The 20,901-nt window shown below is 41.4% G+C and overlaps 2 protein-coding genes across 7 annotated transcripts in view; one reads left to right on the forward strand and one right to left on the reverse strand.

The window, feature by feature from the left end:
- NAA35 (N-alpha-acetyltransferase 35, NatC auxiliary subunit) overlaps positions 1-4,165 on the forward strand; it is a 96,919-nt gene extending 92,754 nt beyond the window's left edge. For all 4 annotated transcript variants that reach the window (XM_049895924.1, XM_049895925.1, XM_049895923.1 and 1 more), the window contains exons 20-23: positions 477-617; positions 1,036-1,158; positions 2,792-2,872; positions 3,767-4,165. In XM_049895924.1, coding sequence (XP_049751881.1) covers positions 477-617; positions 1,036-1,158; positions 2,792-2,872; positions 3,767-3,826 — 405 coding nt within the window. In that variant the 3' untranslated portion in view covers positions 3,827-4,165. The remainder of the gene's footprint in view (positions 1-476; positions 618-1,035; positions 1,159-2,791; positions 2,873-3,766) is intronic.
- A 470-nt stretch (positions 4,166-4,635) lies between these two features.
- GOLM1 (golgi membrane protein 1) overlaps positions 4,636-20,901 on the reverse strand; it is an 88,703-nt gene continuing 72,437 nt past the window's right edge. For all 3 annotated transcript variants that reach the window (XM_049895927.1, XM_049895929.1, XM_049895928.1), the window contains exons 6-10: positions 20,115-20,244; positions 15,828-15,972; positions 14,925-15,194; positions 13,240-13,353; positions 4,636-9,301 (exon numbers count right to left, since the gene is read on the reverse strand). In XM_049895927.1, the coding sequence (XP_049751884.1) occupies positions 9,225-9,301; positions 13,240-13,353; positions 14,925-15,194; positions 15,828-15,972; positions 20,115-20,244 (736 nt within the window). In that variant the 3' untranslated portion in view covers positions 4,636-9,224. The remainder of the gene's footprint in view (positions 9,302-13,239; positions 13,354-14,924; positions 15,195-15,827; positions 15,973-20,114; positions 20,245-20,901) is intronic.

Consider the following 20,901-nt stretch of genomic DNA (forward strand, 5'->3'; position numbering starts at 1 on the left):
CCTCCTCCTTGATCATTTGATCCTTCCTGATGATGTGTCCAAAGCAAACCAGTAGGACACTGTTCTCTTGTGATCCATTTTCATGAGTTAATATTTGGAAGTGCATTCCCAGGCCTTTTCTTCTAGTCTTTCTTAGTCTGGAAGCTCCACTGAAACCTGTCTACCATAGATGACCCTGCTGGTATTTGAAATACCAGTGGCATAGCTTCCAGCATCATAGCAACATGGAACCCATCACAGTACAACAAACTGACAAACAGGTGATGGAAAAATAGACAGTAATATATTAATCACTAGAACTTTGAAGTTTTTTATATAAGAGATGGCACATACAATAAAAATGAGTGCTGACAAGCCAGTTTTTCTGTTTTCTGAGCCATACGTACATAGCTGTTGTTTTTTAGCCTATTATAATAAAGATGTACACTTTTTCATATTGACGTCATCTTTCTCATTCCCTTTTTTTCCCCCTTTAGACCATGGTAGCATTTGACATGGATGGCAAAGTACGAAAACCCAAGTTTGAGCTTGATAGTGAGCAAGTTCGATATGAACACAGGTTTGCGCCCTTCAACAGCGTAATGACACCACCCCCAGTGCACTATCTACAGTTCAAGGTGAACTGAAATAATTGTAAAGATATTCAGTCTTAGACTCCTTAGAGATGTGCTGTTCATAACAAGAGTTTTTTTTAAGTAGTCACATCAAATGCTTACTGGAATAGTGAGACAAGGTGATAAAATAGTGTGAAAACTATTTGGCTTTGTTGGATATACTCATCACATTTTAATATATTTATCAGACCTTAAGTGGCAGATATTTAAGATATGAGAATATCATGAGCTAGTGTACAGGGGCTGAGAATTGAATATTACATAGGAAAAACAGAAAGGGAGATGGGTTGAGTTTTCACCTTAGTGTATGTGAATGAATAATCAGTGTGGAAATCTTTGATAATTATAAAAAGAAGGGTATTTTAGAGTTTTTTGTGTGTTAAACATGTTTTGAGTAATATTATTTCCCCTTTCTTTTTAGGAAATGTCTGACCTCAATAAATACAGCCCTCCTCCTCAGTCTCCAGAACTGTACGTGGCAGCTAGTAAGCACTTCCAGCAGGCAAAAATGATACTAGAAAATATCCCAAACCCAGACCATGAGGTAAGACTGGATTCACAGTAATGCTTGGAAAAAATACTTGGTACGAAGTACATTTCTTACTTCTGGATGAAAACTTAATTATAAAAATGAACTTTAAAGAATAGTGTTAATAAATGAAACCTGTCATGTTTCTACCAAGGATTTCAAATAGCTTTTCCAGCCTACCATTGTCAGACATAATATTACTTCATGAAAGAGGTGATACAAATACCTCATTTGTGTAAATTTAGAAATCAGTGCAAAGAGAAATTAAGACTCAGAACCATAAAAGAAGGATAGAAATAAGGTTTAGACTGATCCATAATTCAAAGTGGTAGTAACTTTTAACCTTTTTAAAAAATTTAATCTATAGTTCATTATATTAAAAAATATATAATTATATAAATCTTAAATCTGGAAAATGATCTGAACAAGGAAGATTTTTCTGAACTGTAATAATCTTCAGGATTTGGGAAGTTAGAAAAAAAAACAAGGTGTAAAATTGTGTGTACAGTTATGGTCCCATTTCAGTCAAGTGGGGAGAAGGAAGACTGTGTATGTGTGCAGTCTTTTCCCAAAGATGAATATAAAATGACTCTGGAAAGTAGTGTTTGCTTCTTGGAAGGGGGGAGGAGCTATATGTCTAGGAAAACAGGAATAGGAGAGAAACTTTTTAAAAACATAATTTGCCCGTTTAATAAAAGAAAATAAAAGGGGGGACTGTAAAAGTTAGGGGGAGATACCTTTAATAGGTGGCATATTTTATTTACTGGAAACTTCACTTATTCAACAAATATTTATTGAGCACTTAATACACCCCCAGCACTGTGGTAGGTTCTGGGGATATGGTAGTGGGGAAAAAAAAAACCAGAAATCCCTGCCCTCATGGAGCCGGGGGAGAAGTGGTAGGTTATAGACAATAAACAAATAATAAAAAGGTCATAAGTATTGTGAAGGAAAATCAAGCTGGGAATGGGGATAGGGAGGGAGTGCTACAGGAAGTGGGGAGGTGGAGGTGGTTAGACATTTTAACATAAGGTGGTCCTTGAGCAAATTTTAGAAGAGGTTCGAGAAGTCAGTTATGTGGTCATCCAAGGATAGAGCCTTCTAGGCAGAGGGATCATGTGAAGGCCTGGAGTATTGGCAGAACAGCCTGGGCCTCTTATGGGTACAGTGTGGCAGGCAAGTGGGAGGTGAGGTTAGAGTGGTAGCAGGGTGGCCAGATCACACCAGGCTTTTCCTCTGAGCAAAGGGGTAAACTGTTGGAAGCTTAACTCGTTTAATCCTCACAGCAAATCTTTGTGGGGTAGGTAGAGTTGTTATTTCCATTTTCACAGATGAAGAAACTGAAGAAAAGAGACGGGGTGGGGTACCTTGCCAGGTTCACAGCTAGTAAGAGGCAGCGGTGACATTTGAAATGCAAGTGTAACTTGAGAGTCCGTGCTCTTAACGCTGTGCTGATGACAGGGAGATACAGAGCCCGTTCCCATTTTTAGAGTTGATTAAAGTACAGTTTATATGACTAAAAAAGTATGTTCATATTTTTAAGTTGTCTTTATTTCTTGAAATTTTAACAGGATGCAAAATTCCAATTATTGCCTATAAAGACATAATGAATATGAATTTTGTTTTGATAATGTTGCTCATTGTTTAGGTCACTAGAATATTAAAAGTTGCCAAACCCAACTTTGTGGTTATGAAGTTATTGGCAGGAGGGCATAAAAAGGAATCTAAGGTAAGTACATTGTGGGGAAAATGGCCTTAGATTATTGAAAAAAAAAATTTTTTTCCAATAGGATGCATAAATGTTTTTACCCAAAAAAAGTGAAAACAGGCATTAAAATAAACATCCTAAAAGAGACTCAGCAGACAGGAAATTAGCTAGAGCTGGCCATTTTGCCTTAAAACTTGAGATTTTGTTGACTTAAAAAGCCTGCCCTTTCCTTCTCCTTCCTTCCTCCATGTAAATAATGGAATGACTTGGGGTTAAAAAGAAAATAGATAAAAACAAATTTCTGGGAGAGGTATTTATAAAGTAATCTGTCCTTTGGAAGGGTGAGTGCTTCAATAATTAAAGACTTATTTAATGGCTTAGGAGGCGGGAGATCTGTAAGCTTTCTTTGTCAAGTAGAACAGTGTTTAATCAGCATTTCACTGCAGAAGTTCTGCAGTGAGTAGAAGGCCAGCTGCTGAGGCATTTTGGTGGCATTTGCCTGGCTGTCTCCCATCCCCTTGATTACTCTGGTGGTTTTTCCCATGTCTGTCTTCCTTCTCTCCTGCTCTGTGTTACTAGTGACTCACACTGGCATTGCTTAGTACTATCAGTGACCCTGGAACTAAAAGAGTTGCTGACCCATGATCTAATTGAACGCCTTTCCTGTATCTGAAGTCTGCCTTCCCTTGTTAAGTGCTCAGTGAAGAGAGAAAACAGCAGCTCAGCGTGTTGTCTAACAGCCTTCATAAGCCAGAGAAAAGCTGACCATTTTTTTCTCCAGCTTAGTGCCTGACTTTTGTCATTTAACCAATATTTTATCTTTCTGCTGCCTCTTCTCTAAAAACACAGGAAACAGAGTTTTTGTTTACTGTCCAAAAATTTGTAGATATATAAACTTTGTGATTTTCTTTACAGGTTCCTCCCGAATTTGATTTCTCTGCCCACAAATATTTTCCTGTTGTGAAACTTGTTTGAGAGAGACTGAAAAACTGATCATAAAGGGGTGGAATCTAATTTCAGATTCCTCTCAGAGCATATATCCATCAGTCTTACCACATAACGTGAAGTGAAACGGATTTCTTGGGTAACAACTCATTATAAGGAATACTTTTAGTTTGACAGCCTTATATGATACGAATGAAAACTGCTATTTTAAAGTGGTTTATTATGTTCCATGGATGAAACTGGTCTTATTGAATGCATTGATGAGCGTTATATGGTTTTATTACAGATTTAATCATAAATCATTTTTTTATGAATGATGGAGTGAAAATAGTGTTTGTAAAGGTTAATAAATTTCTTGACAAAAATGCACTGCTGGAGATTAAAAATGAGAACACTTTGTTGATACATATTAAGAATTGAAGGCGTTTGCTCTTTAACATTTGAGTATCTCAGAAACGAATTTGAGTAGTTTCAAAAGAAGTTTCAGATCAAAGGGTATATTAACGTTTGTATGAGATTTTGGTGAAAATACATCTTAATGGGGCCTCTGAGCTATAAAGGGAGGTTAGGTTACATGGGGAGTGTGATTTTATTCATGATATAAATATCTGTAAGAATACAGATTTTTTTTTAAACATTTTTAACTGTGACTTTTGGCACTTTTAAAAGATTACAGATTTTGTTTGCTAGAAATATTTAAAAGGTAGAACTATATAAATTGCTAATTTTAAGGTCTAGGTTTAAACATGACATGTTCCTTTTTTGTTTACTTCTTCACATTCATTTTAACCCATGAAACATCTTCAAACGAGGGGTCTGTCCCTGTGAATATGCTCTGGCTTTGAAAACCTGTCCAAGAGCCACCTGTTCCTCTAAGGCCCACAGCCAGAGGCCTCACCCTCCCTCTGCCCAGTCCTCTCCCCGTCTGCTCTGGTGTTCTCTCATGCTGCCATGGCAGCTGTCCACAGCTCCGGGGGCCTTACCTTTTGTCCCCCGTAGTATGCAGTACTTATGGGTAGTGTGAGCTGCTCTGGGCCTTAAATTGGCTTTTGTGGCTTAGCCTGAGACTAAGCCCATTTTGGTCGAATGGATTCCAACTCATAGGAACAGTTACATATGTTTGGTCTGTAGTAAAAAGTAGCAGTCAAGAAATCAAACAATGTATCACACTGGGCACATCTGCTGCAAAAGACCTCTTTAAACTTTTAAAAAGCAAAGACATAACTTTGATGACTAAGGTGGTCTTTTCAGTCACCTCTCATATGTATGCAAAAGGGGATAGTGAAAAAGGAAGACGGAAGAGGAACTGATGAATTCAGACTGTGGTGTTGGCAAAGAATACTGAATATACTGTGAATGCCGGGAAGAACAAATAGTCTCAGAAGAAATACAAACACAGAATGAATGCTTTTTAGACATGAGAATGGCAGTACTTTGGCTGACTTACTTTGGTCCACATCATCAGCAAAGACCAATTGCTAGAAAAGGACTTCATGTTTGGTAGAGAGGGTCAGTGAAAAGGAGGGAAAACCTCAGAGAGACAGACTGACACCATAGCTACAACAGTGGACTGAAACATACCGATGACCACGAAGATGGCAGGCACAGACCAGGCAGGGCTTCATTCTGTTGCACATGATGTCACCCTGCGTTGGAGTCGACTCAGCGGCAGCTAACAACAACACGGTAAGAAAGGCTCTGAGTTCCAACTGTCTGAAGTCTGATCTGACACCTTTCTTGCAAACATGATATTGAAACTTCTTTCTGGAAATGTTTTAAAGCAGCCACCTGTCATTTCATTGTAACCCCTGTATCTGATTGGGTCCCCTGGTATGGATGAACGTTACTGAGCCAACAGTTCTGGCTCGGTTACAGACACACCGAGGCTACCTTTTAGGAGTGGGTCTTCCTAAGAGCAGTGAGTATACTATTAATCCTCTGTCAACTGAAGAGCAAAAAAATGAGCAGTGTATGTTCCAGAATCATATGTACTTTCGTTTGAGGTATTTATTTGGTCTGTTTAAGGTTTAAAAGGGGGCTAAAAAAGGCAAAACTTCAGTTATGTGGAAAATTAATTTGGCTGTCTAGGACCATATCTCTGATCAATCACAATCATTTATTTGGACTTAGCACCCAGGAAATATTTGCCAAGCACCCATCACGGGATTGGAATCTTTGTGGGATATATAGTAGTATAAGCAAGGTATAGTTTATGTTACTTCAACTCAAGGTTTTTACTCTGGTTTACCGGTTGCTATCGAGTCGATTCCGACTCACAGCAACACTGCAGGACAGAGTAAACTGCCTCAGAGTTTCCAAGGGGCGCCTAGTGAATTCAAACTGCCGACCTTTTGGTTAGCATCTGTAGCACTTAACCACTATGCCACCAGGGTTTCCACTCTGGTTTAGAGGGTATATACTAAGGCATAAGGATAAAGACCATTTGTTTCAACTGGTTAGCGCCTCAGTTTACAAAAAGTTCATTGTATGAAGTTTACATATTTTTCTAACTTAAAGGTGAGACTATGTCATTTACTTGACCAGAGATGCACCAACAAGGATAGAAGCATTTTACTTTCTTTTTTTAATTAGCAAGATTTTAAAGTTAATCATGAATGCATAAAATCCAACTTTCTGAATTATTTTTTTTTAAAAAGCCCATGGAAAGACAGTTACTTCAAGTAATCCTTCAATGTACATATAACCAGAATTTTTTCAGTTTTTAAAACGTGTGAAAGGACAGTGGTATAGTACACTTCAGAAAGTCTTGCCCTCTGAGCTGAGAAATAGCACATAAACATACAAATATTTAAATACGTAATTAAGATAAACCATTTCCCCAACTTTGACACTAAAACATTTTCAAAATCTAAAATCATGTGAAAAAAATTTAACCCACAGTTAATGGAACCATCTTTATTAAATATCTTTTCTAAAATTCATTTCAAAGGCAAGTATTTAAAGTCGTTCAGTGCCTCAGACTATCATTATATATAATTAAAAATTAATCTTTTAGGCCAAACCATGGGAGGAGTAGACAGAGCCACTGGACCTTAAATGACCCTTCATTCCCAGTTCTCTTCCAGCGTTCTCCTGTGAATGGACAACCAGTTACGAGTAATACTGGTTAGCCTTCTGGTTATTTAATATAGCACACTGACTTACTTCACAGGTAATGGTTTATTTTTTTAATTCCATCACACATAAACAGAGTTAGACTACTTGTGAAATCTAATCCTGGTTTGCTTAGACAGTCTCCATGTACAGTCCTATTTGCAGGGGTAAAAAATAAATAATCCCATCACTCCTGTCTCCACACCATTTGAGAGTACAAAGGTGTAAGTTAAATAGATGCTTACACTTATTGAACATAGGTTTTAATTTTAATAAAGAATAGTTGCTGATTTAATTTTGGATGAACCCAAACGACCAAGGTCATGGGTTTGATAGCTGTTTGATGCTTGTTTCACTGGTTTGTTTTTTTAAACAGCCATTACACCTCTTGTTACCTCAGAATTCATGTCTGAGGATCACAAGGGAACCAGTGGAGTGACTGCCTGGAGAAGGAAGTCCAGGTACACATCCTCCTGAATGGATGGCCTCAGGTGCCTCTGTACACGAAGAAGTCATCATGATTATTTTTTACTTATATTGGCATCCCATCTCATTCCACAAATGGTTTAAGGTGGACTGCTACATTTAATCCACAATTTAAAAGCAGATTCTTTAGAGATCCCTAAGGGATGAAGGGAATTATCTGTGAAAAGTTTTAAAATCAAGGAGTATTTTATTTCTCAGCAACTCTGCACATTAATTAAACAAGAGATGAAAAGCAGTTTCATTATTTGAGAACGCAAGAGAGGATTTATATCAACCCTAAGACATAAACGGAGGTTGGAAAAAGATAAAAATCTTATAAAGCTACTTTTACACCCTTCAGCTGCCTTTTCTCATTGGGGGAAAAAGGATATCCTACATTCCTATGTGAACAACGTTCAAGTTTGAAATCTTGGTATGAATGTAGTATATCAGCACACCTGGATGTGAGTCCGGGCGCCGAGCTCCCCCACTGTCTGGCCCCTGTAAGTTATATAACCTCTCTGGGCCTTACTGTCCTGTCCTGAAAAAGAGGGCCTTATACCAAATGACCCCTGAGGCCCCTGCAGCTCAAATTCTGTGAATCTAAATGTATCCTAATAGGCACCACCACTCACCCTTCAGAGATCCTCATTGAAAGCGAGACAGGAACGTGACTGCCTGCCATTTGCAGGGAACCAACTGAAGTCAAACCTGTTGTCACTGCTACCAATGTGGATTATCATAAGTCACTCAAGTCCATTTTCAAAATTAACGTTAACCTTTGATTTTTTAAATCAGTTTTGTGATAGTCATTTTGCCACAGCTAAATGTGAAAACTGACAAAAACGTACTACATTTCTCTTGCCTTTCTAAACTCCCAACTTGTAACACTGTAAATATCCTTCAATAGCAGTTAACTTTCTTTTCGTCTACTCTCATAATAAAGTAGGCACAGATTTATCTACAACAAACCAGCCCTCACAGGACTGTGCCTCCCCCACTGGGCTCCGCCGCAGGCTGCCGGCACCCTCCACGCTAGGCCCTGCTGGGTCGGAAGTCCAGTCTACTCATGTTTTTGGTAAGGTGTATTTATTACCGAAGATTTTGCTTTACCCACATACACTAAGCAAAGCAGGTACCTACCACAGATGTTCAAATCACAAGTCACTTAAAAGCATTTTGTACATTAAGGATGACAAGGGCTATCATACAAGTAGTCTTTTTAGAAATTCTCACACAAAATAGCTTGGGGTTTAGACTGGTTAAAACTGTTGCTAGATGACGTTTTTTGTTAATAGTCAGTGCTCTAGGCCACTGACGGTCAGAAGTGAATGCACGAGAGGAGAGAGCAGTCCTCTCAGTGAGACCAGAAGTAAGGGCCGAGTCCCTCAGCACCGCCTGTGGAGGAGAGAAGACTCCAGAGGGGGCTGAGGAAGGGGTGTCCTCTAAGCGTGGTGGCTCTCTCCATAACGTCAGAAGACAGACTCTTCCCTCAGCCCTTTGTTTTTAAAGAAAGTTCTGTTCCAGAATAAACAAGCACCACTGTCGCCATACTCGAAGCAGAACTTGTGTTCTGTTTTTTGGTGTTGATCTTTTTGTGAAGTGCCTATTCACCAAAAACTTAACAAATTTTGACATTCTAACATAGGCACTTCAAAAGTACCCCCCCAAGAGTGTCTAAAAGACAACCCCATTTTTCCCACATAAGGTACACACTAAAACTCCACAATAATCATCTTTAGATGTATGTTTTACTGAGTACTTTTCGGTTTGGCGTGTTCAATTCTACGTGAATTATTTTACGGCCATCTCCTCAATTCTGATGTGACGTATGTGATTCCACTCTGATTCAGAGAGTGCGATTCCTCTTTTCGTGCTCATCGAGTAAATTTATGGCGTTTCTTTGTTTATCTTCAGCATTAAAAGCTAAAAAGGAAAAGAAAAAAAACATACATACACACATTCTCATATCAAACAGTTGGAGAAACCAGCCCAGGCAGGTCCCACGTGGCAGAAGTTTCTACAACTCACCATAAAGAGGGCTGTACCTCACCCCAACAACATTGTAACTTGGAATTCAAGATATTAGAAAAAAGACCATATGTGGCCAACAATGTGCCAAAAAACAAAGCTAAAACACCTCCATTATCCTGAATGCAGCCCAGAGAAGCAGAAATTAAAGACAGGATAAGAAGATCTAATGTCTAATCATGAGTTCTAAAAGGAAGGAACATTTTTCAAAGAGATGTTGACTGGAATTTCTGAGAGGGATCTGGCTTGGCCAGATTAATTAAAGAAAGTTGTTGGAACAGTGTGGTATGATGTGAAGTGACAGAAAATCCAAGAACAGACCCAAGTACACAGGGGTCTAATTTACTATTTGTTAAAGGTGGCATCTCAGATCACTGGCTTTGAGATGATGCTGGGCCAGCTGGACAGCCCTTTAGAAGAAGCTAAGATTGGACTTACACTTCAGGCCGTACACCCACATAAACTTCAGATGAAGCCAGTGACTCATCTAAACATCAAATATGAAAGCAGGGGAGGATTCTGGAGCAATGGTGGCAGTTTGTTAATCTCTCAGAATCCCTACCTAAAGCAACTAGATAAAAAACTCAAAAAGCCACGGACATTTACAAGAAAACCAGATGACCTGGAATCCCTGCAGGAATCATTCAGTCACAACACACGAGAGCACCATCTGCGTGTAAAGAAAACAGGCAAGTAAAAGAGCATCAGTGCAGCTGAGAGCCACCGGGGACACACCAGAAAGCATGCTGGCCCAGTGTGAGGGTGGCCACTGACGGCGGGAGGCTCCTGTGGCAGCCCGTCACAGGGTGTCCATGGCAGACTGGCAGAGCAGGCGAAGTCCCAGCCCTGTGGACTCCTGACACTGATCTGCAGAGCTCCTCTCCAGGGAGAGCCAGAGAGGAAGACTGCTGAGTGGGGAGCGGAGACTGGGCAGGACAAGGACAAGAGAGACAAAGGAACCTGAAGGTCCAGGTAAAAGTGGGGGAGCCTCCACTGGCCAAAGAAGTGGGGCAATTCAAGCTGCAAAAAGGATAATAAATAAAATTGAATGATACCCATCAAATGTGTTTAAATCCATGAGTTTACAGTATTTTTAACTAGTCATTTTAAAAGGCTGCCTTCTTTAGGCTGACAGGAAAAGAATTCATTATGATGAACACTGGTAAACAGAATCAAGCATGGAAACTGCCTTTCCTCTAGGACAGTACCACTGGGTAAACAAACACAGATGAGGGAAAGTATTCCAGTGAACAAACAGAAATGACAGAACTTGGATGCTGTTACTGGTTGCTATTGTCGCTTCTGACTCATGGTAACCCCTTGTGTGCAGAGTAGAACCGCTCCATAGGCCTTTCAAAGCTCTGATCTTTCAGGAGCAGATCAGCAGGCCTGTCTTCCAAGGTGCTGCTGGGTGGGTTCGAACCACCAACCTTTTGGCTAGTAGTAGTCAAGCGCTTAACCATCTGCACCACTCAGGGACTTCCAACAGAAAAAGGCACTGAGCATCAACTGCTGGTAACATCACAAAAAGAAAGACACCAGACAGCCATTATGTGCCTCTGAAGAAAAAGCACCACTACCTAGAGTCTTACCAGGGGCTTGAGCCTGAACCTAAGTCTGATCAAGCCTCTAGATCCAAATGCTGATTTGCAGGATATAAAAACTAAAACAGACACGTTGCTGTCGAGTCAATTCCGATTCATAGCGACCCCGCAGGACAGAGTAGAACTGCCCCATAGGGTTTTCAAGGAGCAGCTGGTGGATTCAAACTGCCGACATTTTGGTTCATGGCCATAGCTCGCCATACCTCTTAACCACTGAGCCACCAGGGAACATGCTAAACTCCAACATGAATCAGCAACATCCAGGCTGTGGGAAACTCTATAGGTCAAACAGCTTGGGTTCCTTAACTGATGTAAAGAAAAGAAAGGAATGGAGGGGAAACTTGGAGATTAAGAGAGACTGAAGGCATCAAATTTAATCGTCAAGACTAAACTATAGTGTCCAGGGATGCCCTCGTGGGTAACAAACCTGTAAAGGAAGCACGAGGAAATGGCTGCTATAAAGGGTCAGGATGGAGCCTATTACTGAGGGGGAGGGAGGGTGCTGCCACTGGGACACGGGACGAAGAAGGGTCTCAGGAGTGGCTGGCCAAGTTCTATTTCTTCACTGAGGAGGCAGCTATAAGGTATTCACCTTCTAAGAACTCACTGTTTTGTGTGGTTTTCTGAAGCTATGTTTACAGAGACTAAAAAAAAATATGAAAGCATTCCAAAACAAGATGAATTCCTTTAAATACTTTAAATGCTAGATGTGGAGAAAACCTTTCTAACCATGACTCAATATCCAGAAGCAATGAAAGAGACAAAATTTTTTGAAATTTTACATGGCAAAAAAACACCATAAGCAAAACAAAGACAAACTGGCACAAAGTATCTACAACTTCTATCACAGATAAAAGTTAATCTCCCTAGCATATAAAAACAAGTCTTAAAAACAGAGAGAAAACACCAAGAATCCAATAGAAGGATGAATTTAATGTGTGTGCATCGGGGGAGGCAGGGCTCCTTAGTAATTCCAGCTAATAAATGTCAGGGATGACAGAACTAGAAAAGTCACCACTTAGAACCCCCAAGGTAATGAGAGGTTTCAGCAAGGCTCCTAAATGAGTGGCAGGGCCATGCTCTCAGAGCATCACCCTCACAGGTTACTTAACAGTTACAAAGGGAAAATGTGCCTTTGCAACAGAGACCTGGGATCAGACTTGGCATCGCCAGCTGTGGGGCAGCCTGCCAGTATATGCCTCCTGGTGTGATGCCAGAGGAGCACACGTCAGCTATACAGTGTTCAACCTGAATCCAACCACAAGGAAATGGACACATCCAGAATGTGATTCATTTTAAAAGACACAGGTCTGGACGATTCTCTGATTCAAAGTAATACAAAGTGCAGCTATAAAAAGCTGCAAGGACTGGAACTTCTTTTTTGATAATTGTGGATTGAACTGCATCCCCCCAAAACGTGTCAACTTGGTTAGGCCATGATCCCCAGTCTTGCCTGGTTGTCTACCACTTTGTCATCTGATGTGATTTTCCTGTGTGTTGTAAATCCTGCCTCTATGATGTTAATGAGGCAGGATTAGAGGCAAATATGTTAATGAGGCAGGACTCAATCAACAAGATTGTGTTGTGTCTTAAGTCAATTTCTTTTGAGATATAAAAGAGAAGCAAGCAGAGAGACAGGGGGACCTCATATCACCAAGAAAGTAGGGCCAGAAGAACAGTGCATTCTTTGGACCTGGGGTCTCTATGCTGAGAAGCTCCTAGTCCAGGGGAAGATTGATGACAAGGACCTTCCTTCAGAGTAGACAAAGAGAGAGAGCCTTCCCCTGGAGCTGATGCCCTGAATTGGGACTTCTAGCCTACTAGACTGTGAGAGAATAAACTTGTTTGTTGAAGCCATCCACTTGTTGTATTTCTGTTATAGCAGCACTAGATGACTAAGACAGTAACGTACAATCATCAAGTGGGTCACCTAGCCATTTTGTTGGGAAGTTCCTAAATGTTACTGAAAAACAATCCTGTAGCCAATAACCTTAGGGCTTGACCCCAATGAGTACAGACATTCTGAAATGTCTTTATTGTGCTGGGCCTTCGCCTCCCTCTACCACCCCTACTTTCAGCGGCTTCTGAGGAAAAGAATGTCTCCTTCAAATGATCAATTACGTTATTGTTGACATTCATCGTATGGTCAGTCCAAAAGTAAAGAACCAGAAAAGGGACACGAAGGACACAGAGAAGCACATGAGAGGTGACCCCCATCACAGTTTTTACCGTTCAGGCTTTTGTCATTCCCCACAAGGGCTGCCTGCTTGTCTCTTTCGGATTCTGCCTCATTTTCGTCCATGTTGTAGTCATCATCTCCTCCCAGCTTTTGCTGGTTTTTCCCTGTAAAACCGACGTGACATGTAAAACATAATAAGCTACAGCACTTCTCTGTTGATGCCAGGGAGCATCAGTGCCCAGCACTGGGGGCTTATCATCTAACAGGCATATCTTCCTCCTTCCTTCCAGGAAATGGTAGGGGCTTGAATGCTTGCTCCCAGTGCCCTCTATGTTACGTAGGCACCACTTCAACTCTACTCTGTGGTAAACAGCCCTAAACAGAAGGCCATGTTCCAGATTGCAGTGGGCAAACTAACTGACTAAACCCAAATCCCAGTTTAAGAGACAAACTCAAAGGAAGGTACTACTGTTTTAGGAAACAACAGGTTTCTAGTTATCAACAGCATCTCAAAAGGACTCATCGCTCCAAGAGAAGGAAGTAGTCACTATTGTGAACCAAGGATAAAAACTGTCCGTCATACAGAATTAGATCATTTATGACTACAGTCCTCCTTGGAGGGAATAGCAACCCGAAAAGATGATCAGACTAAAATGTACTCGAGACATATTTAAAGGATTTAACTTAAATATTTTAAATCCGTATACAGGTAGGTGAAGAAAATTTTTTTCAAAAAAGCGTGCCTGGAAAAGTCAGCTCTGATTGTATTTCTCTGCAATGGTGGAGGTGGACCCAGAGCCAGGCCTGTGTGCCCTGTAGGTTTATTCTGCAATCAGCCTATGATGAAGGCATGTAGTGCGAGGGTATCACACAGGCCTGTGCACCTCTGCAACCAGCTGCTGAGCGGCCGGAACCAGCAGCACCCCTGGATGAGCCATGCCAGGTTTTCTTTCCCTACCTCCCACCATGGTACACGTCGATGCGGGGCAGTGTGGACAGCCGGGGCCAGGCGGGGAGGCTGACAAAATGCAGCTCTTTAACTGGGAACTCGTGAGGACATGTTCCTCAGAAAGAGGGCATTCATGAAAATTAGATTTAGATGGAATCAGCACACACAAATAAACACAGTCCCCAACCTCTGCACCTTGTTCCACTCTAGAGCGCAGGCATCGTCTCCTACTGCTCCTGACTCGGCTGGGATTGAAAGTTTCCAAATCTTCAAGGAACCAAAATACATCCCAGAATATTCTGTCACTCTCAACTTATATTTAAAAAGTCAATCCAGAAAGGCAGATTCCTGTGTCACTTTTCCTCCATTCTCAAATACACATTAAACTCCATCCACCTAACCACCCATTAATCCATTCAGTCACCAGGCCTTCAGTGAATATCCATGCTGTACCTGACACTGCATAAGAAAGAGAGGACAAGGACGGCATACGCACGCGGCCTGCCTGCCAGGAGGCACGTTTCCTCAGTGCTAAGCAGGCATCTCAAGGTCTCCCACCTAAAAGTCCCCTCGACTTCCTGTTAATAACATTTCTGAACCTCAAAGTGCCAGAGTGCGCACCACTCCTCCTTCCTGCCTCCAACTTGAAAGCGGATAACAAACAAAACCGCCAAACTGTGAGCTGCTGTTGGGCAGAACTCATGGGGATCCTGCTGTGGCAGGAAGGAAGCCAAGAGGCCTCGTGCTGGCAAAGTGGTCGGCAGGCAGCCAGGGCCCTCCACCCACCTTGCCCATCAGCACCGTGCTCCTCTTCTTGGACATCACGGATGACAAGCTGGTCCCGCTCAGGGTCGTCAGGCTCCATCTTTTCCTGGCTCCCCAACAGAGCAGCTGGCATCTGCGGGGCTTGGCCAAGTTCTCTGGCTTCCCCGACACCTCTTTCCTCTACCAGCTTGTTGTCTTCGGCAGCCTGCACTGGGCCTGGCTCCTGCGGCAGCCTCAGGTTCGGCCTCCGAGCGTCTTCCTCTTGGACGACCTGAATCTCATTGGCTTCCTCTGCACACAGAACACAGTGAGTTGTCATCGTACAGGCATTTAATTCAAATTAAAAACAAACGTGTGCTGCTTGATCACCAGGGCCCTCCCAAGGACTGCAGATGGAGTGGGGTGCAGTTGGGTAGATTTTTCTCAGCTCAGGCCTCTGTTCCCGAGGCTCAGCTTCCAAACCATGAGCAAGAGAAAAGCGATTTAGAAAAAAAATCCCAATTACAGTGATGGACCAAGTGGAGGAGGGTGTGCCTGCTGCTCAGTTTATCTGAGACAAGTACTTGCAGCCGGCCTCCAGGGACACAGCAACCCCCACCGTTCCCAAATGGCGGCTACCCACAAACCCACCAATGTCCCAAATAAAGGTACAGCCTAGAGCCCAGACCCTGCTTCACAAAGAAAAAGGTGCTTAGTTTACAAGGAGACATCAATAAGACAAGGAAAGCCCTGTGGCCCCAATTCCAGGTGCCCAGAGACACCTGCCACCTACCAGCCCCATCACTGAGCTTGCTGTCGGCCTCAGACAGCACACTCAGTCCCTGCATATTTATGCAGAGTCGAAGCCATGAGCTACTGCTTTGTTTTTCTTTAAGTGGGGCTCCGGAGAGGGCTTACGAGTGTAACTGCCTGGCCTCAACTTACCCTTTTTAACTTGTCTCTTCAAATCCAAAGCTGTTTCAGAACTGGGCTGAGCGTTGCTGAGTACGTTTCCTTTCTTTTGTGGCACCTCTGCCTGTGGCAAGCCTGCTTGCTGCACCCTGGCCTGAGGCTCACTGAGAGAGTGGAGCTGAAACAGGAGCACAAAACGGTCAGCCAGGGGCTCTGTGACCATAAACCAACAACCCCAGAAATGCAACAGATCACCACATGCATCTGACAAATAAGAACACTGAAACCCTGAGAAATGCTGTCATCTGTCCCTGTCACACCCTGTCACGTGGCATAGACAGAACTTATATCAAAAAACTTGAGATTGAGTCATGGTCACTCTGAAGGTAATTTCAATTATGAATAGAACAGTGAGGCAGAGATCAACAAGAGAAGAGATGACTTAAACAACAGCACAGACCAACTAGACCTAACAGACAGGACCCAACCAGAGCAAAATACATTCTTTTCAAGTGTACATGGACTGTTCCCCAGGCTGTTAGGCCATAAAACAATACTCAATAAATTTAAAGATTGAAGTCATACAAACTATGGTCTTTAGCCATAATGGAATGAAATTATATATCAGTAAAAGAACGAAAATCGAGAAATTCACAAATATGTGCCAATTAAATAACACATTCCTAAGTAACTAATGAGAGAAAGAATAAATCACAAGGCATATTCAGGAAATACTGTGAGATGAATGAGAACAAAAACACAGCATACCAACTTTTAAGAGGCCACTTAAGCAGCGCTTAGGGGGAAATTTTAAAAACCTAACCTTCCACCTTAACATACTACAGCAAGCAGAAGGAAGCAATAAGGATTAGAAAACAATTCAATGAAATAGAAAACAGGAAGCCAATAGAGAAAATCAAGGAAACTAAGTTCTTTGAAAAGATGGACAAAATTGACAAACTTTTAAGTAGATTAACCAAAAAAAAAAAAAGAACACTCTAATAAAAATAAAAGGGGACATAGCTACCAACTTCACACAAATAAAAAGGACTACCACCTATGTTTTTATGCAAATAACATGCGCCTTCTACGTTTGCTTGCCAGCTGCACTCTCCTCCATGAGCTATTTTCATAAGCGCCACTATGTCAATGCTGCTTACATGTTGCTCTAAAAAAAATCGGCATAGCACACTTACAAAAATACCTCACAGGGGAGGGCACGGTCGTCAGATAAACATAGAAGGTGCATGTTATTTGCATAAAAATATGGTATAAGGGAATACTATGAACAACTGTAAGCCAACAAGTTAGATAGAAGATATGGATAAACTCCTGGAAAGACACACACTACCAGAAGAGATTCAAGAAGAAATAGAAAGTCTGAGTAGACCTATAATAAGAGATTTAATTAAAAACTTCTCACAAAGAAAAGCACAGGCCCAGATGGCTTCATTAGTGAATTCCATCAAACATTTAAAGAAGAATTAATACTAAATTTTTACAAACTTTTTCAAAAAAAATAAGAGGGAACATTTCCTCACTTCTGAGAGCCCCCCCAAAACGAGCCCAGTATTACCCTAATGCCAGAATCAGACAAAAACATCAGAAGAAAGTTAAGCTATAGACACTGAAGTCCTCAACATACTAGCAAAATAAATCCAGCAACATATAAAAGGATTGTACACCACAACCAAATGGGATTTGTCCGGGGATGCAAGGTTAGTTTAGCACCCAAAAGTCAATGTAATGTATCACAAAAATTGGCTAAAGAACAGAAAACACATGCTCATTCATCTCAATAGAGAAAAACACTTGACAAAATCCAACACCTCTTCTTTTTTTTTTAAAAAAAGACCTTTAAAACAAATTAGGAAGAGAAGGGAACTTCCTCAACCTGATAAAGGGCATCTTCAAAAAAAACACTGGTAACATCAAACTTAAAGGTGAAAGGACCGAGTGCTTTTGCCTTCTATTCAAAAAGAGACAGGATGGATGTCTGCTCTCACCGCTTCTATTCAACACTGTGCGGGAGGTTCTAGCCAGGGAAATGAGGCAAGAAAAACAACGGCATCCAGATTAAAAAGGAAGAAGTAAAACTACTTCTATTTGCAAATGACATGATACTGTGTATAAAAAATCCTACAGAATCCACAAAAAAAATATTAGAACTAATAAGTATTGGCAAAGTTGTAGGATATAAGATCTATATGAAAAATCAATTGTACTTACACTAGAAATAAACAATCCAAAAATGAAGTTAAGAAAACACTTACAATAGCATTAAAAAATAATAAAATATTTAGGACTAAATGGAACAAAAGAAGTACAAGATACTGTTCAAAGACATTAAAGAAGATCTAAATAAATGGAAAGACATCCCATATTCATAGACTGGAAGACTTAATACTTTTAAGATGGCAATCCTAATTCATCTATAGACTCAAAATAATCCCTTGTCATATTCCCAGATGGCTCCTTCGAAGAAATAGACAAGTTGATCCTAAAATGCATATGAATATTCAAGAGACGCAGATTAGCCAAAATCATCTTTACAAAGAAGTATGTTGGAAGACTCACACTTGCTGATTTCAAAACTTATTACACAGTTGCAGCAATCAAGACTGTGGTACTGGTCTGAGGATAGAAAAATAGATTAACTGAACAGAACTGAGAGTTCAGAAATGAACCCTCACACTTATGGTCAGTTGATTTTTGACAAAGCTGCCAAGACAAGTCAATGATGGAAAGTCTACAACAAATGGTGCCAAGACAAATGATATCTACAAGTAGAAGAGCATAGCTAGACCTCCTACCTCACACCATATACAAAAATTAACTCAAAATGGATCACAGATATAAATGTAGGACTAAAACTTTATATAAAAATCTCAGAAGAATGCATGGGAATAAATCTTTGTGGCCTTGGATTAGGCTAAACTTTCTGAGATATGATACCAAAAGAAGAAGTCACTAAAGAAAAAAATAGATAAAACTGAACTTCATCAAAATTAAAAACGTTTGTGCTTCAATGAACACCATCAAGAAAGTGAAAAGACAGCCCACAGAATGGGAGAAATCACATATCTGATATATATATACCCTAAGAGAACCAAAAATATACATTCACACAAAAACATGTACACAAACGTTTGTAACAGCACTACTCATAATAACCAACAGGTGGAAATAACCGAAACACCCATAACATTTGGATGAACAAAATGTAGTATATCCACAAGTGGAACATTATTCGGCCATAAAAAGGAATAAAATACTGACACATGCGACAATGCGGATGAACCTTAAAAACATTATGCTAGGTGAAAGAAACCCGTCACCAAAGACCACGTACTCTCTGATTCCTTTTATATGAAATGTCTAGAGTAGGCAAATCCATAGAGAGAAGGCAGATTAGTGGTTGCCTAGGGCCGGAGACCTACAGCAACCCTATAGGGACCGACTCCACGGCAATGGGTTTTAGGGCTGGGGAAAGGCTGCTAATGGGTACAGGGCTTCTTTTTGGAGTGATGAAAATGCTTTAAAATTAACTGTGATGATGACTGCACAACTTTGCAAATATACTAAAAACTACTGAATTGTAAACTTTGTATGGGTGAATTGCATGGTATGTGGATTATGTCTCAATAAAGGTGCTATATTTAAAAAAAAAAAAACTCTCAGAAGGCTCTGTCAGCAGTTTCATGGGCTCCGCTTTACACTGGGTATAGGTTGCCAACACGTGACGTGGAGTCTGACAGACGTCGGCTTATAGTCTGCTCCACCACTGACCAGGTGCGCAACCTTGGGCAAGGTCCTTAGCCATCTCCACGGGCCTTATTGTTGCTGTTAGGTGCTGCTGAGTAGATTCCGACTCAGCAACTCTGTGTACAACAGAACAAAACACTGCACGGTCCTGCGCCATCCTCACAATCGTTAACACTTGAGCCCGTTGTTCCAGCCATTGTGTCAATCCATCTCGTTGAGGGCCTTCCTATTTTATCACTGACCCTCTACTTTACCAAACATGTCCTTCTCCAGGGACTGACTGATCATGGGCCTTAGTGTTCTCAAGACAGGAAAATAACAGTAACTCGCAAGGTAGCTGTGAGGTTTAAAGGAAGCAATTGCCACAAAGCCCTGACCACTGACACTGGTCTGGAGCCAGCATGTCCAGCCAGAGTCAGGGCATTGCAGGGAACCAAACCTGCAAGGGAGAGGAGAGATTAGAGCACATCAGACAGCAGACAAAAGGAACAAAACGCCCAGTGAGAGGGCAGGAGTACCTTCTGGGAAGCCTTGGCAGAAAAACTCAAGAATTACCTGCTGACTTTGCTCTCTTTTTTTATTCAGGTCTCTGGAAGCTATGGCTTCGTTCCCCCTTTTGATGATTTCGTCTATCTGCTCTTCACACTGCTCTTTCACCTCCTTCATCTGACTGATGCACTGGTTCCTTCGGTGACAGAAAGCAAAAGAAAGGACAAGCATTTACAGAGTGTATACAGAGCAGTTCCTGTTGTGACAGCAAAACGCACGTCAGTGAGAGACGGGATCATCGTTTTCCCGCGTCAGGCGCCGCTGATCTGAACAGGGCACTTAAGGAGGCTACGTGTGCTCTGGAGCCCTGGTGGCCCAGTGGTTAAGAGCTCAGCTGCTAACCAAAAGGTTGACAGTTTGAATCCACCAGCCACTCCTTGGAAACCCTATGGGGGCAGTTCTACTGTGTCCTATCAGGTTCCTGTGAGCCGGAACCGGCTCAACAGCAATGGAAAACCATAGTTAACCAACCCAGAACCCAGTGCCATCGAGTCGATTCCGACTCATAGCGACCTTATAGGACAGAGTAGAACTGCCCCATAGAGTTTCCAAGGAGCGCCTGGTGGATTTGAACTGCCGACCCTTTGGTTCGCAGCTGTAGCACTTAACCACTACGCCACGCTTACTAAAAACGTGTCATGTTGTTCTAAAACAGGTGAACTTTATTATAGGTCAGGAAAAATAACTTTTTAAACTACAGTCTAATTCAGCTCAGTTGCCAGTTAGCTAAGATACTCTGGGACATTGGTTCAGCTTTCTGCCAGAAATTTGTTTTAAGGGTATCCCAACACCC

This window comes from Elephas maximus, chromosome 9 (genome assembly GCF_024166365.1).
Source record: "Elephas maximus indicus isolate mEleMax1 chromosome 9, mEleMax1 primary haplotype, whole genome shotgun sequence".
In the NCBI taxonomy this organism is placed as follows: domain Eukaryota; kingdom Metazoa; phylum Chordata; class Mammalia; order Proboscidea; family Elephantidae; genus Elephas; species Elephas maximus.